Below are 17,753 nucleotides of genomic sequence, written 5' to 3' on the forward strand. Positions count from 1 at the left end.
TGCCAGACTGTAAGCAGGAAATTTGGTCAGCAGTAGAATAACTGGGACTAGAACCAGCACCCATGTGGGATGCTGATGCCATAGCCAGAGGCTTAGCGTACTGTGCCATGCTGGTGGTGCGGATTTGCCGGTTTTGAGCTTTAGAGTTGTCACACATTGGTGACTTTCCTAGCTGAAAGGAATTCAGTATTTTTTTGATAAAGCAATAAGTAAATTTTTTAAAGATTTATTTATTTTTATTGGAAAGTCAGATATACAGAGAGGAGAGACAGAGAGGATCTTCCCTCCAATGATTCATTCCCCAGATGGCTGCAATGGCTGGAGCTGAACCACTCTGAGGTCAGGAGATTCTTCCTAGTTTCCCAAGCGGGTGCAGCGTTCCAAGATTTGGGCCATCCTCCACTGAGTTCCCAGGCCACAAGCAGGGAACTGGATGGGAAGCCGGGCCACCAAGATTACAACCGGCACCCATTCTGAGCTGCTTTGTCAGTCCATAAGCAAGGAGCTGGATGGGACTCAAAGCAGCACCCATATCTTAGTGTTTGTGAGGGGAGGATTGGCCAGTTGAGCCATTGCACCTAGCCTAGGAATTCAGTATTGACTCACTGAGCATGCTTGAAGAGTGTTTTCACACACCTGTCTTCAGGAACTGGAAAGTGAAAAAAAAAGCAGCCCTGAGGCCTGGTGCGGTGGCCTAGTGGCTAAAGTCCTCACCTTGAGCATGCTGAGATCCCATTTGGGCGCCGGTTTTAATCTCAGCAGCTCTGCTTCTCCCTGCTTGTGGCCTGAGAAAACAGTCAAAGATTGGCTCAACTCCAGCTGTTGCAGCTGCCTGGGGAGTGAACCAGCAGATGGAAGATCTTCCTCTCTGTATAGCTTTCTAATAAAGATAAAATAAAAGAAAAACAAACCCAAAAGCAGCCCTGCACTATGGCTCAGTGGTTAATTCCTCCCCATATTGGTACCAGTTAATATCCCAGGAGACCCAGAAAAAAACTTGTAGCTCCTGGCTTCAGATCAGCTCAACTCTAACCGTTGCAGCCGCTTGGGGAGTGAACCAGTGGATGGAAGACCTTTCTCTCTGTATCTCCTTCTGTGTGTAAATCTACCTTTCCAATAAAAATAAGTGTATATATATATATATATATATATTAAAGATTTTATTGTTATTGGAAAGCTGATATACAGAGAGGAGGAGAGACAGAGAGGAAGATCTTCCATCCGTTGTTTCACTCCCCAAGTGAGCCGCAACGGGCCGGTGTGCGCCGAGCTGAAGCCAGGAACCAGGAACCTCTTCCGGGTCTCCCACGCGGGTGCAGGGTCCCAAAGCCTTGGGTCGTCCTCAACTGCTTTCCCAGGCCACAAGCAGGGAGCTGGATGGGAAGTGGAGCTGCCGGGATTAGAACCGGCGCCCATATGGGATCCCGGGGCTTTCAAGGTGAGGACTTTAGCCGCTAGGCCACGCTGCCGGGCCCAGTGTATATTTTTTAATGCCTTTAAGGCATTATGGCATAATATGTTGAACTGCATCCTACAATGCTGTGTCCCTTTTGGTTGCCACTTCTGGCCATAGCTACTCCACTTCTGATCCAACTCCTTGCTGATGTACCTGAGAAAGCAGTGGAGGATGGCTCAGGTGCTTGGACCCCTGTATGCACATGGGAGACCTGGAAGAAGCTCCTGGCTTCAGCCTGGCCCAGTCCCTGCCATTGCAGCCATTTGGAGTATCAGATGAAAGTTATATCTCTGTCTCTGTAACTTTGCCTTTCAAATACATTTTTAAAATAAAGGTATATTTTATTTGAAAGTCAAAGTTAAAGATCTTTGCTGGTTCACTCCTCAGATGTCCACAATGATCAGGGTTGGGCCAGCCAGAGCCCAAAGCTAGAAACTCCGACCCCAGTGTCCCACGTGAGTAGCAGGTGCCCAAGTACTTGGACCATCTTCTGCTTTCCTGGGCCCATAAGGAGGGACCTAGATCAGAAGTGGCTCATAGGGGATGCTGGCATTGCCAGTGGTAGCTTAACACCTGTTGGAGTTCTGTCTGCTCCACTTCTGATCCAACTTCCTGCTGGTATGCCCAGAAAAGCAGCTGAAGATGGCCTGCACCCACATGGGAGACGTAGAAGTTTCTGGCTCCCACTTTTGGTCTGACTTATCCCTGGTCACTGTGCTCATCTGCTGAAAATTAACCAGAATGTGAAAGACCTCACTGTTCCTCTCACCCCGCCGTACCCCGCCCCCTGGCAATTCTGCATTTCAAATAAATAGATCCTTTTTGTGGGGAGAAGAAAAATAAGTTATTTATTTGTTTGAAAGGCATATTGAGAGAGGGAGAGACAGAGATCTTTCATCCACTGGTTTACTCCCCAAATGGCCATAATGCTGAAGCTGGTGCAGGCTGGAGTCAGGAACTTGAAACTACATCTGAGTTTCCCTGGTGCAGTGCCCCAAGTATTGGAACTATCTTCTGCTGCCTTCGCAGCTCCAGTTAGGGAGCTCATTGAGGGGCAGAGCAGCCTGGGATCTAGTTGACACTCCCCTACGAGGTGCTGCCATCACAGGTGGCGGCTTAAGCTGCTGTGATACAGCATTGACTCCTAATTACTTTTTACTTTTCTTTAAAAATTAAGGAACGTGGTCCATATGCACAGTTCTGAGTCCAAAGAAGAGACTGTAGACAGTGTCATGGTGATACTGCCTTTTCTTTGGGCCTCTAGTTTGTTTTGTTTTAACTTAGAAAGGCAGATACACAGAGAGAAGAGAGAGAGAAAGATCTTCTGTCCACTGGTTCACTTCCTAAGTGGCTGTAACAGCCAGAGCTGAGCCAATCTGAAGCCAGTAGCCAGGAGGTTCTTCCAGGTCTCCCATACAGGTGCAGGGTCCCAAGGCTTTGGGCCATCCTTACTGCTTTCCCAGGCCATAAGCAAGGAGCTGGATGGAAGTGGAGCAACCAGGATATAAATTGGCTATGGGACCCTGGCGAATACAAGGTGAGGATTTAGCCGGGCCACTGGTTTGGTGGCTGTTTCTTTCCTTTTATCCACACTATTCCAGATCTTCCACTGGCTGTTTGGGAGCCTCTGCAGTATTAGTATTTCGTGTTCAGTGAACACACACGCCCCGTAGACTGCTTTCATCTTAGCTATCGCCTCTTGAAAAACCGGAGTCCCTGTAATTGTCATGAGAAAACAGTTCCTTGATTTAAAAAAAAAAAAAAGAAAGAAAGAAAGAAAAGATTTTAAAAGGCAGAGAAAGAGATCTTACATTTGCTTGCTTTCTCCTCAAATGTCTGCAGTGGCCCAGGCTGTGCCAGGCTGAAGCTGAGAGCCTGGAATGCCATCCAGGTCTCCTGTGGTGGCAGCGAACCAAGCACTTGGATCCATTAGCAAGGAGCTGGATTGGTAGTGGAATATGCAGGATATGAAGCAGACAGACTGCTGCCTAACGTGCTGTGCTACAATATTACCCCCCAGTCCTTTGATGCTATGTTTGATTCTGGTCGCTTCACTTTGAGAAATATTCCCTGGTTGGAATGTATCCCAAGAAGTGACTGCCATTTATTGAGGGTCTGATAGGTGATGTGCTTGCTACTAGGAGATATCCTTTATCTCATGTCTGCTGTGAGTTGAGAATCTTTCTAATATCCAGATGAAGACACATCTAGATAAATCAAGTCACATAGCTAGTAGAAGAACATGGGCATGCACTCCTGGTGTCTGCCCTGTTGTCCTGAGCTGCCCTGGGACTGGCGCATGAGGAAGACCCAAGAAGATCAAGACCAGGAGCCTGGTAAACACAGTACCTGAAGCATTGCCATGGGGAATGAGAGCTGACTTTTCTTTGAGTCCAGAAAGCAACATTAGAATTAAAGGCCAGACATGCCATAGGGGAGACTTTGGTTTGACATGAGAATATTTGGCTGTCTCTCATCCAAGTGCTAATCAGACCCAACCTTGCCTAGCTTCCAAATCAGAGGAGATCAAGTCAGTGATGAGAATTTCCAAAAGGAAAATGGGCTGTCCTGTAAGGGAGTGAGTTACCCATCATTAGAAGTATTCAAGCATAGGCTTTGCTGCTTCGTTCCAAGGATATGATGCCAGGGGAAGGGGGTTATACTTATGTAGGTATTGTACTAATTGTTCAATGTTTTGAAGTCTGATTCTGTGGGATGATCTAAAACTTCATCTGTAAAAAATGAACATTGAATACTAACTAGGTTACTTGTTAGATGCTTTGATACTTCATTTAATTCTCAGAGAATCTGTAAAGTAGGAATTATTATCCCGTCTTTACCAAGGAGGAGACTGAGGCTCCCAAAAGCTGAGAATAGGCTGGTGTTTGTTGTTCAGCTAGTGGTGGTAGGGCCCGTATGTAAATCCTTGTCTGCAGCTCTCGGCTGTGTGACCAGACTAAGCCGTGTGTGTTCTGAGCTGTGGCTTGCATCTGGGTAGAATGCAGCTATGACAGTTCTTGCTGTATGGTGAGTTTAGGACAGAAGGGCGTGCTGTGTGCTTTTCCAGTAGACCTCGGCGATTGTACTCCAGACCCATGACTTGGGACTGAAGCAGAAACACCGCTGGTCTGGCTTCCTCAGAGGGGATGGTGGCCTGCCTGTGGCCCTCAGAGCTTGGGACACATTCTTTGTGCTCTTAGTAATAGTTGTAGGCTCCTCAGAGAGCTTTGTGGCATTTGTGACTAACACCTGAGAACCTTGGAGGCCTGGTAAGGGCAGGATGCACCCAGCAGGTCCCAGCATGGATGGGCGTTTCAGAGCGCACCCCACTGGGGATGGTGAAGGAGTCTGGGTTCACCCTTGGTGTGTTGGTGTTTACCATCATTTAGAATGCACAAGGTCACAACTGCTAGGGCTGTGCCAGGAATAATGACCCTTAATCCTCCCTGTAGCTATCTGTGGCAGGATTAACCCCATTTGCACGCAATGGGGATAGGATCAGACCTGGCCCACCCAGGAGCTGTCCAGGAGCTCCTGAGGGTGCCGTGGGATCAGTGCCTTACTCACAACTCTTGCATCCAGTTGCAAAAAGAGTGAAGTTGCTTATCCCTGAACCTGATAGGGAACTGTTCTCAGAACCAGCGCCTGCGGTTAAGGGCCTGGGTGTTGAAATACCAAGGACTTCCTTGGTCCAGATTTAGCCCAGCTCCTGAGAAAGGAAGCATCTTCAGAATCATTGACTTGGTTTACCTTGACCTTTCTGCTAAGAGTAAAGTGAGAGGGTGGAACTTTCCTTTAGGAGGTACTCTGAATTGTGCCAGAGTTAAGAAAGAGCCAGTTAAAAGTAGATACAGAGCTAGTGTGGTGGTGTAACACAGTAATCCTCAGCCTGCAGTGATGACATCCCATATGGCAGCTGTTTAGAATCCTGGCAGCTCCACTTCCTATCCAAATCCCTGCTTATGGCCTGGGAAAGCAATGAAGGATGGCCCCAGTACTTAGGCCCCCCACACCTATGTGGGAGAAGCTTCTGGCTCCCAGCTTAGGACCAGCCTAGCTCTGGGCATTGTAGCTATTTGGGGAGTAAACCAGCAGATGGAAGATCTTTCTCTTTCTCTCTCTCATTCTTTCAAGTAAAATAAATAGGTATTCTTTGTTGTTGTGGGCTGTGGAGCTGATTTACATTGCTTTAGCTGAGCACTCAGGAATCAGGCCTAAGGCAGTAGCACCTGGCCTTTGCAGACTCATTGACGTCCTATTGTCCTGTTAATGGACTTGGGGGGAAGAGGAGATAATATGTAATAAGGAGGCTTTGGAGCAGATGGCTCCCAGCACTTCTACCACCACCATGGTCTCCGTGTGCTTTTCACTTGGACATTCCCCGTGCCTACTATGCCAGCTCAGCAGAAGAATTCTAATCTGTCCAGGCATTTTCATTATTGTGAGACTGGCTTTTTACACAATGTGAACTTGGAGGTTAATGTCAATGATAATGTCTTACAAAAGGGCCTTCTATTATTCCTACTGTTTTGGGTGTCCCCATTGACCTTATGCTAATCAAGGGACCTGTGTTTAGGGTTTCATCCTTTCCTTAATCTTAGGTTCTCCTTTTCTTTGTAATACAAGATTAGGTTGTAGGATGAGAATTGTAGCAGGAATTCCTATTGTTTTTGGATAAAGCAGATGGCATGGTTGTTCTTAGAAACACCCACTTGACCATGACGTGGAAAGTCTGAGCCAGAGTTTAACTGATTCTGTATAAATAAAGCAGACGGCTTTATTGCCGTGTCCACTATCATCATGGAAACCTAGTGGTCCGTCTCTTTCTTTCTGCGCCTCGTCCACGCACCCTTCCCGAGTTCCGAAACCCAGGCTGGAGCTGGACTCCGGCACTTTGTTTATTTAATCTGAAAAGCTGAATGAGCAAGAGAGGGAAAGACAAAGATGTTCCATCTGCTAGATCACTTCTAAAATGGCCATAACAGCCATGTCTAGACCAGGTCAAAGCCAAAAATCAGGAACTCCATCCTGGTCTTCCATGTGAGTGGCCGCATCCATGTACCTGAGCCGTCTTCTGCCTTCCTTGCTACATTAACAGGGAGTGGGATTGGAAGTGGACCAGCCTGAATGTGAAGTGGTGCTCTAATATAGAATGCCACTGTTGCAAAGTAAGAGTTAACCTGCTGCTGCCCCAGGGGCATTATCATAAAGCTAGATCTGAAGTGGCCAGCCTGAAGGTCGAGTCAGCGTGCATTTGGGATTCCAGAATCTCAGGCTGTGGCTCTACCTGCTCCGCCACTTCACTGGCCCCCTCGTGGGTGTTCGTAGAGAGAACTGCATTATCGGAGTATGTTCCCTGTTGTCTGTGTCCTTCTACTCCCTCGAGGGCTAGTGCGTCTAGGAGAAGGCTGCAGTCACTCCTCTGCTGTGAGAAGCAGCATGTCCGGAGGAAAGAGGGTACAGGTGCTCAGGGTTCTGTTTTTGGTTTGGTGCTAACTAGCAGTGTCTCCTAAACATCATAGAATAGTGTAATTGGACAGCTTGTCTGAGTTCATCTCTCGCTTTACAGCGGAGGAAACAAAGGGAGCCAGGGAGCCAAAAGCAGGGGCAGGTCTGCTGCACAGGCCCCTGCAGTCCAGCCCTTCCTCCTGGGGACCAGGCCGAATGCTGCTGTTCTCTTATTAGCTAATTACTTTCTTGGGATTATTATGAAGGTCAAACTAAAAACAAGAACCAAGATGCTTCTCTAGGTATAAAAAACTCTGCAAAGGTGATCATGCTGTTACTCATTGAACAAATGCCAGTTGTCATATGTGAAGTTCACACATGAATCATGAGAAACTGGGAGGGTTACAGGTGAATCAGCTTAAGAGCTGGTCCTGAAGATGCTTTTAGTGTTTTAGCGAGAAGCCAGCTAGCCACGGACGGACATAAGAAAAGGTAAGAACTAAATTTTTTAAGTTGTGATAGTGAGGTAGAGAAAAAGCATTTTGGAATTTTTTTTTTTTTTTGAGATATAATTTACCTAACAAAATTTACTGTAGGGCCTGGCGCGAAAGCCTGGGGGCTAAAGCTAAAGTCCTTGTTTTGCACATGCTGAGATATGAAATGGGCGCTTGTTCTAGTGCTGGCAGTCCTGCTTCCTCTGTCGCTCCTCCTCTGTATATCTGACTTTCTAATAAAAATAAGTAAATCTTTAAAAAATTACTTTATTATTTGAAAGACAGAATGACAGGAGAGAGGAGACCTTCCATCTATTCATTCACTCCCCAAATGCCCACAAATCCACAGTGGGTGGTGCTGGGTCAGGCCAGCTGGAACACAGGAACTCAATCCTGACTTCCCTCATGGTTAGCAGGGACCCAAGCACTTTGGCCTTCATCTGCCCTCTCAGGCACATTCGAAAGCTAGATCCAAAGTGGAGCAGCCAGGTCTCAAATTGGCACTGTGATGTAGGATGCTGGCAACAGCTTAACCAGCTGTGCTCAAGGCCAGCCCTAATAGTTGTCTTTTTCCTCGAATTGTCTTTTTCTTCGCAGGATTGACATGGTCATCTGCGTTAGCTGTATATGATTAATGATTTTCTAATTAATATTTCACACTTAGACACTAATAGGATCTTATTTTTTTAAATTTATTTATTTTTATTGAAAAGGGAAATTTACAAAGAGGAGAGACAGAGGAAAGATCTTCCATCCCCTGGTTCACTCCCCAAGTGGCCACAACAGTGGGAGCTGAGCCAATCCGAAGTTAGGAGCCAGGAGCCTCTTTGAGTCTCCCACTTGGGTACAGCGTCTTCAGGCTTTGGGTCATCCTCCACTGTTTTCCCATACCAAAAGCAGGGAGCAGAGTGGGAAGTGGAGTAACTGGGACACAACCTGGCATCCATATAGGATGCCAGCACTGAAAGGCTGAGGATTAGCCATTGGACTGTTGCTGTGATCCTAAACATACGCATAGTAAATAGAACAGATGAATGCATACCTGTGCACCTGTCATCCTGTTTCATGTGTATCTTCCCTAATCTCTAACTACTGCTTGATTTTTTTTTTTTACAGTTGAAAATGTTTTGTTTTATGGGGTTGCCCGTGCCCTTCCCCAAGGTCCCCCCAACCCCTGTTGATTTCCCCTCTAGTTTTACAATGGATGTCCTTCATAAACTGGTGCTTGATTTTAAGGTAAAATTCACAAATACTATTTAGTGTACTAATGCTGATTGTGTAATTTGACAAATAGGTACACTGCTACGACCCACATTCCAAGTGATATATAGAACCTCTCTCTAATTCTGGAAAGTTCTAGGTGTCCTTTCCTTTGCAATCTTTCAAGACAACACTGAGGTTTTTTTGTTTTTGTTTTATTCATTATAGTTTTGCCTGTTCTAGAACATATAATTAGAATCATAGTTTTCTCATGTTTTCATAACTAGCTCTGTCATTCATCTGAGACTTGTTCATATTATCTGTCTCAGTAGTTCCTTTGTGTTTTGAGTTTTTGTTTTTGAAACTTCATTGAGATAATGAGCAGTTCACACATTTAAAGTACACAAATTAAATGGCTTTTAGCATATTCACAGATATGTGCAAAAATTACCAACGTTTTTTATTTTTTCTTTAATGAAGAGATTATCTGTTTACTTGAAAGTACCTTAGTGAGAAAGCTGGAACAACCAAGGCTTGAGCCAGGCCAAGACCAGAAGCCAGAAACTGCATCTAGGTTTCCTCCCTGGGTGTCAGGGACCTAAGTACTTGAGCCATCTTCCACTGCTCTCTTGGGCACATTAGCAGGAAGTTGGATTAGCTGTGAAACAGCTGTGTGCTGAAAGTTGTGGTATGAAGAGTAAAGCCACCTGCTACAATGTCAGCATCCCACATGGGCTGGGATTCATGTCCAGCTACCCCACTCAGATCCATATATCTCTGTTGGAGATGGCCTAAAAGAAGCTCCTGGCTTTGGCCTGGCCCAGTACTGGCTGTTGCAACCATCTGGGGAGTGAACCAGGGAGTGAGTAGGAGATCTCTCTCTCTCTCTCTCTCTTTTCCCCTCTGTCTCTGTTCTGATTTCCAAAATCTTTTTTAATTTTTCATTTTACTTTTGATATTATTTACATAGTTGGATTCACCCCCATGTGGGCCTCCCATTAGAATGAGTAGAGTGAGGTTTGGAGGAAAGTAGGAGGGACAAATGTTTCCATTTTTTATTCTCATGTATGTGTGGAGGGGGACCTCTGCTTGCTATCAGACTACATCAGCACCCAGGTATAAGGGATGGTCATTTGGTGACGCTTTAGAAGATGCTGTTGGGGGGAAGAGTGTTCCAAGGGTGTTATTTGAGTGGTTTTGATAGTTCTGAGACATTGTTGGCTTTATTGCAGCAGGATTGAGAAAATCTTTCCAAGGCCTATTGGACAAACAAGTCCACTTCAGTATGCATCCACGGGGCCAGAAACATGTTGCAAAGGTTGGTCAGGAGAGTGGTCCAACCTTCTCTGTTTCCATCCTCTGACAAGGCACTCCACAACCCCTGCTGGCTCAGATGAGCTGGCAACTGGCTGCCATGTCCCCCATGTGCATCTGGGCATGCTGGCCACTGTACAGGCATTAGCCACTGAGGACACACAGTCCCAGTACATGCACTCCAAGGTTGGACCATATATATTTTGATTTTCCTGTGGCCAGGGCTTAAGTTCAGCCATCTAGGACCCGGCAGCGTGGCCTAGCAGCTAAAGTCCTCGCCTTGAACACGCCGGGATCCCATATGGGCGCCAGTTCTAATCCCGGCAGCTCCACTTCCCATCCAGCTCCCTGCTTGTGGCCTGGGAAAGCAGTCAAGGACGGCCCAGTGCTTTGGGACCCTGCACCCGTGTGGGAGACCCGGAAGAGGTTCCTGGTTCCCGGCTTCGGATCAGCGCGCACCGGCCCGTTGCGGCTCACTTGGGGAGTGAATCATCGGACGGAAGCTCTTCCTCTCTGTCTCTCCTCCTCTCTGTATATCTGACTTTGTAATAAAAATAAATCTTTAAAAAAAAAAAAGTTCAGCCATCTAGCTGGGGAGTCCCCCAAGAAACCTCATCTGGGGTGACCTCAGTGCAAGATAAGGTTCGGTCCTGGAAAGTGATTCAGCAGAGGGAGAATCCGTGCCTTGCTCCTCCATTCCCCACCCCAAGCCCCATCCATCCCCGCCCCCCCACTTGCCATTATACTTTTCAGACAGAGCTTTAAAATAATATCCCATTATATGGATATACATTGTATTTCTCTGCTCATCGTTGGACGTTTGAGTTACTTTCATCTGTTTGCTATTATGAATCAGGCTGCTTGAGTTTTTGTGTAGTTTCTTTGATTTTTTTTTTTAAGATTTATTTATTTTTATTACAAAGTCAGATATACAGAGAGGAGGAGAGACAGAGGAAGAGCTTCCATCCGATGATTCACTCCCCAAGTGAGCCGCAACAGCCGTTGCGCGCCGATCCAAAGCCACAAGCAGGGAGCTGGATGGGAAGTAGAGCTGCCGGGATTAGAACTGGCGCCCATATGGGATCACGGGGCGTTCAAGGCGGGGACTTTAGCCACTAGGCCACGCCGCCGGGCCCAGTTACTCTGTTTCTGACAAAGATGTGTTTTCCTACTGATTGGGCATTCCAAAACTGACGAAACTTGATGAAAATATTCTACCTTCTGTGACCTGGAGACCTCAGTGCTAGCTTCATGTCTGGGAGTGAAAAAACGGAGAATTGTTGCATCTATCCTGCTGAACAAATATAACAGGTGTCACCAGGTTTTAGTAGTTGAATATTTGGCTCACATCTGTACACCAATTATGATCGGGTGCTAAAATGTGCTTTCATATTTATATATTTTATCAGTGTGTTTCTCATGGCATCCCATTGAAGTAGGTGTTAACATCCACATTTAACAGCAAAGAAACTGAACTCAGAAAAGTTAAGTAAGTGCTTGGAGTGGTGAAACTGGCAGCGATTCATAACTGGCGAACTATTAAAACCACTTGAGCAAGTATCTCAGAGCATGCCCCACATTTGGGACTTGGGGTGGGGTGGGGTGGGGTGGGATGGGAAGCTGGGCGGGGCTTCTCCCTCGATATCCCCCTTTACAAGAAGGAAACAATATAGACATAATAGTCTTACCCACTTCCCTATAGCCCCTGAACCTTTTTACCGTAATTAACTATGTAAAGATTGTCAAAAATATAATTTAAAAAAAATAAAGAAAAATTAAGTAAGGTGCTTAAATAGGTACTGAGGGTGCTAAAGTTTAGGACCAAGTATTATAAGTTTTTTTTTCTTCTACATGGCCCATGACCAAGGAATATGGTACACTGTGAAATGGCTGCTTCCACATATCTGGACATTGTCCTTTACTTTATTTATTTTATAATATTTATTTATTTTTATTGCAAAGTCAGATATACAGAGAGGAGGAGAGACAGAGGAAAATCTTCCATCCGATGATTCACTCCTCAAGCTGCCACAACGGCCGTGCTGCGCCGATCTGAATCCAGGAGACAGGAACTTCTGCCAGGTCTCCCACGCGGGTGCAGGGTCCCAAGGCTTTGGGCTGTCCTCGACTGCTTTCTCAGGTCACAGGCAGGAAGCTGTATGGGAAGTGGAGCTGTAGGGATTAGAACCGGCACCCCTATGGAATTCTGGCACGTTCAAGGCGAGGACTTTAGCTGCTAGGCCATCGTGCCGGGCCCCTGTCCTATAGTTCAAAAAAAATTTTTTTTAAGATTTATTTATAGTTACTTGTAAGGCAGATTTACAGAGGGGAAAGAGAGAGAAATCCTCCATCCTCTTTCACTCCTCAGATGGCTTCAACAGCCGGAGTAGGCTGGTCCAAAGGTGGGAGCCAGGAGCTTCCACTGGGTTGCCCTTCATGGGTGCAGGGCCCCAAGGACTTGGGTCATGCTACTGCTCTCCCAGGTCGCAAGCAGGAAGCTGTATGGAAAGTGAAGCAACCAGGACCAGAACTCTGCTGCCCATATGGGATGCTGGTGCTATAGTCAGAGGATTAGCCTGTTGATCCACATGCTGGCTCCTGCCTTTCAGTTTTTAGATACAATGAGTAATCCTCACAGATGAACTTTATTCCAAGGTTTGTTCACTTCAGGCTCTTATTGCTGGTGCCCTTTTTTTTTTTTAACTATGTGTGGGTTAATTCCTTTACTTTGAACTGTCTATTAGATTTTCTTGTAAGTGTTATTTATTTGAAAGGCAAAGTGGGAGAGACGGAGATCTCCCATTCACTAGTTTACTCCCTAAACCTGCACCAGTAATGTCTGGAGGCAAGAACTCCATGCAGGTCTCCCATGTGGGACACTTGGCCCATCAGCTGGCGTCTCCCAGGGAACACAGCTGCAGGGATCTGGATCAGAGGCAGAATGAGAACTCATTCCTAGACACTGGAATATGGAGCTCGGCAGCTTCATATCCACTCTAAATTTTCTCACTTTCAAGTAAATACATTTTTGCAAAAAAAGTTCATGGAAGAGATGGGGTTAAGTAGTGACATACTAGATCTTCTGCCGTTCCAGTAATAGAATTATTTTTGAGAGGTGTAACATCTGCATAGCAACTCCTGTGTTTTTGACAACATTATGTCATATGTTTTCCTGTATGCCATTGATACTTTTTAATATATTCTTCATATTTCCAGCTCTGAGAATTCGGTTTCTTTCTTCCTTTTCCTTTTCTGTTGAATGTCTACATTACAGTAGATACAATCCTTAAACCTTTGTACTCTAAAGAATGTTGGGCCTGGCACAGTAGCCTTATGGCTAGAGTCCTAATCTTGCATATCCCAGGGTGCTGGTTCTAATGCTGGTGGCCCCATTTCCCTTCCAGCCTGCTGCCTGTGGCCTGGGAAGGCAGCTGGGGATAGCCCAAGGCATTGAAACTCTGCACCCGTGGGAGACCCTGAGGGACTCCAAGGTCCTGCTTTCAGATCGGTTCATCTCTGGCTATTGCAGTCACTTGGTGGATGAACCAATGGACGGCAGATCTTCTTCTCTGTCCTCTTCTCTGTATATCTGATTTTGCAATAAAAATTAATCAATCTTTAAAAAAAAAGTTTTACTGAGCTTTTGTGTTCTGGTAACACATTAGCTGTTGGTGTTATTGGAGTTTTAAATGTGAAAATCAGGTCAGATTAACAGCCCTCCATAGAACGAAGAATGCACATTGAAATTACCTGTGGTCTGTTACAGCTCCAATTTTGTATTTGTGCTTTCCAAGTTACATTCTTATTCTTGCATATGTACTTTTAATTTTCTCCACTGTCATTTTTGTAAGTTGTATGAATAAATGATTATAAATAAGACTTAACTTATTATTCCATAAGTTCCTTCTGAATTCACTGTTCTGGCTATTCCTCTTCAGTCATTTAGTTAAATTTGTCCTTTTCAATCCCTCTCCAGTGCTTTGACAATGGTTTTGTTGTCCCTGATACATAGTTATGGGCAATCATGGTGTCTGCTCTGCAAGAAAAGGCTGTGTTTTGGCTTGTTCAGAGATCCGATCCGAAACCAGGAGCCAGGAGCTTCTTTCAGGTCTCCCACAGGGGTGCAGAATCCCAAGGCTTTGGCCTATTCTCCACTGCTTTCCCAGGCCACAGGCAGGGAACTGGATGGGAAGTGGGGCTGCTGGGATTAGAAATGGCGCCCATATGGGATCCTGACACGTTCAAGGCGAGGACTTTAGCTGCTAGGCCAATGCATCGGACCCTGGGCATCTCTTTTTATCTTATTTCAGCTTCCTACTAATGTGTGCCCTTGGAGACTGTAGTTGATAACTCCGACTGTTTGGGTCCATACCTAGAGGGGAGCTTCAGTCTGGCCCAGCCTTAGCTGTTATGAACGTTTGGACAGTGAACCATTGTGTTCAATCTTTCTCTGTCTCTATCTTTTTGCTTTTCTAGTTGCATGTACTTATATATATATAAGATCACTAGATTATACATCAGATTTTTGCAGGTGAGATTTCGTCATGGTCCGATTTTATCTTTTATTTGAAAGACCGAGATAGTGGCTAGAGCGGTGGGGTACAAGTTAATCCTCTGCCTGTCATGCCAGCATTCCGTATGGATACCGATTCCCATCCTGGCTGCCCATTTCTGATCTGTCTCCCTGTTAATGGCCAGGGAAAGTGGTAGTGGTGGAAGATGACCGAAGTTTCTTTGGCTCCTGGCTCCTGATTTTGCGTTGGCTGAGAAAGAAATGAAGGAAGATACGGAATGGCAGCAGCATGAACAGTGACTTAAATCTCTTCCTTTTTCTTTACACTTCACTAGGATCTGGGGTCAGCATGATGTTGTAACAAGCTAAGCCACTGCCTGCAGTGGATGACTCCAAAAGAGCTCCTGGCTCCTGGCCTCAGACTGGCTCAGCTCCTGCCATTGTGACCATCTTGGGAGTGAACAAGCAGATGGAAGATCTTGTCTATCTTTCTCTGTATAACTCTGCCTTAAGCAATAGAAATAAATAGATCTTTTATAAAAAAGTGTTAACTGTTCATTTCAAAAGTGGCATATTGTTATTGTGATATAAGCGTTTCCTTCCATAATTAGTGTTTCTTATTGTTGCTAAATATTTGGCCATTCATTATTTAGCCATTTTTCTGTTACTGGAAACTAGGGTCATTTTAGTTTTTTTACTCTTAGAGAATCTGGACCTTTATGTCTTATTTTGGATCCTGTATGGCAACATTTCAGAAATGGGATTACTTGGGGCCAGCATTAACAGCAGGTTCGGCCACCTGTGATGCTGGCATGCTGAGTAAGGTTTCAGATGCTACCCTCCACTCGTGTTCCCTGCTAATGCACCTGGGAAGTTCATGGGAGAGCCCACGCACTTGGACCTGCTCCCCATGTGGGAGACCTGGATGGAGTTCTGGCTGCTGGCTTCCTCCTAGCCCAGCCCCAGTTATCAAGGCTACTTGAGAGTGAACTAGTGGGTAGAAGAACTTTTTCTTACTGTCTTTCCCTCTGTGTCATCTCTGCCTTTCAAATAAATAAGATTTTTGTAGAAAGAAAAAGATGGAATTACATGGTCTTTCTAATCAACATGGTTCTATTACAGAAATTGATTTCTTCAGCGGCTAGTGCCTGGGACTGGAGCTTGGTACAGTGGTTACACATCCCATATTCATATCCCATGTCTGAATGCCTGAGTTTGACTCCAGGCTCTGTTTTGAATCCCTGCTTCCTGCTAATGCGTACTCTGAGAGGCAGCAGCTCATGGTTGAAATATGTGGGTCCTTGCTTTGTACATGGGCAACCAGGATTTAATTTTGGGCTCCTGGCTTCAACCTAACCACCTCCCAACTATTGCAGGCATTTGGACGTGAATTAGCCAGTTAAGATATTTACATCTCTCTCTCTCTCTCAACCTTTCAAATTAAAAAAAAAAAAAAGAAAAAGAAAAAAAACGTCTTAAGACTTGTCTCTTTTGAGAAAAATTTAAGTGAGACTAGAATTCAACTTTTGAAGACATTGGGAATATTTCATTAGATTGGATTTTCTAGTTTTTTTCCTCATGTTTTTTATTGGGTTGGATCTTGTACATGGTGACAATTGCATTTATTCTTTTTTTTGAATATATTTTTATTTTGAATTGTGTGGTACAATTTTGTGTAGGCTGGGATTCCCCCCCAAATTCCCACCCCCTGTAAGATAGACAATTGCATTTCTTTCTCACTCTGATTCTGTGACTGTCTCAAAGATGTGTAATTCCCCCACCCCCGAAGGGCCATGTTGGTGATAACATCATACAAAATTATCAACTTAAAATTTAGCCTACTGTAGGTTTATTGAATTTGGAATCTTGCCTATGGTTGTCTTGGCAGGGACAAGATTACATGGGCTTTATGTCCTGTGGTTCAAACGTTCCTCATCCATGTAATGATTGAGTGTCCTGTCTGTGATGTTGATTTGATTTTGGGGAGAGCAAAGCTGAAGGTCAAGGATTTGAATCATATATTTTTTTAAAGATTTATTTATTTTGATTGGAAAGGTAGAGGAGAGACAGAGAGGAAGATCTTCCATCCAATAGTTTACTCCCCAAGTGACCACAATGGCTGGAGCTGAGCCAATCTGAAGCCAGGAGACAGGAGCTCTTCCGGGTCTCCCACACAGGTGCAGAGTCCCAAGGCTTTGGGCTGTCCTCAACTGCTTTCCCAGGCCACAAGCAAGGAGCTGAATGGGAAGTGGGGCTGCTGGGATTAGAACCGGCGACCATATGGGATCCCGGCAGATACAAAGCGAGGACCTTAACCACTGCACTATTGCTTCAGACCCTTGAATCACAATTTAGGGTTTGGCCCTGGTGTTATGGCCTACTGATCCTGTCGATCTAACTATTATGCCTTGTTCTTTTCCTGGCTATGCTATCATCTTCCTCTACTCCTGCCCCTCGTCATACACCTTCAATGTTTCTTTCAGTGGCTTCCTGTGATTGTGAAATACTGTCTTCCCCATTCCAGAAGTTGGTCATCACTATGGAGCAGGGCCAGTTCACTGTGCCATGAATTATCCCAAAAGCTGGTCTACTTTGTGGGTTAGTGAGCTGTTTTGGGGAGAATCGGGGCTATGAAGTCAACTTTTTCCATTTTACAAGGTTTGATTCTCTCCCCTCTCTTCTCAGATAGCTAAATGTGTGTCTTGTGGACCTGGGCTTGGCTGGAATGCTCAAGGGTCCTGAAGATTCTTCTGTAATTTCCTTCTGTTGAATCCATTAAGAGAAGATGGCAAAAGTCAACATAACTAGAGACCTCATCCGCAGGCAGGTCAAGGTAAGCAGCACAGATATTTGAAATTGAACTCAAGATCCTTCCCCACCCCCACCGCCCACAGCTTCAACAACCAAGAGACCATGAGCTACAGTCAATTGCCAGAAGTCAGTTAAGTAGCAGACCTTCCTCAGCCACTTTTATCCAAAAACAGGGGCTTTGTGTGGCTTTCCCTGTCCCAGAATTTGTCCTGGGCAGCTAAGATTATGTGGGTCCGTGAAGGAGAGAAGCTATCCGGGAGTCGTGCACAGGCTTGTACGTGCATGTTTTGGTGGGAGCTTGCAGAGTGAAGTCATGGAGCTCTCCCCTGGTGCTCCACTGGAACATGGGAGAGTCTTAATCCCAATTCCTTGATTCTTTCTTTGCTCAGCTATACTAAAGCCCATCCTTATATGCATAAGACAGTCTGATGCTTGTATGATGAAGAGATGGGTGGACTCCAGGACAGCAGGGCAGCCCCAGGCTTTGCCAGGAAACCCCCAGTAGTGGAAGCACAGA

The 17,753-nt window shown here is 45.4% G+C and overlaps 1 protein-coding gene across 2 annotated transcripts in view; it reads left to right on the plus strand.

Moving 5' to 3' along the window:
- The window catches only part of WDTC1 (WD and tetratricopeptide repeats 1), a 55,354-nt gene that overhangs the window by 2,703 nt on the left and 34,898 nt on the right, over positions 1-17,753 (plus strand). For both annotated transcript variants that reach the window (XM_058677368.1, XM_004592201.2), the window contains exon 2: positions 17,111-17,258. In XM_058677368.1, coding sequence (XP_058533351.1) covers positions 17,211-17,258 — 48 coding nt within the window. In that variant the 5' untranslated portion in view covers positions 17,111-17,210. The remainder of the gene's footprint in view (positions 1-17,110; positions 17,259-17,753) is intronic.

Source organism: Ochotona princeps, chromosome 2 (genome assembly GCF_030435755.1).
Source record: "Ochotona princeps isolate mOchPri1 chromosome 2, mOchPri1.hap1, whole genome shotgun sequence".
Lineage (NCBI taxonomy): Eukaryota > Metazoa > Chordata > Mammalia > Lagomorpha > Ochotonidae > Ochotona > Ochotona princeps.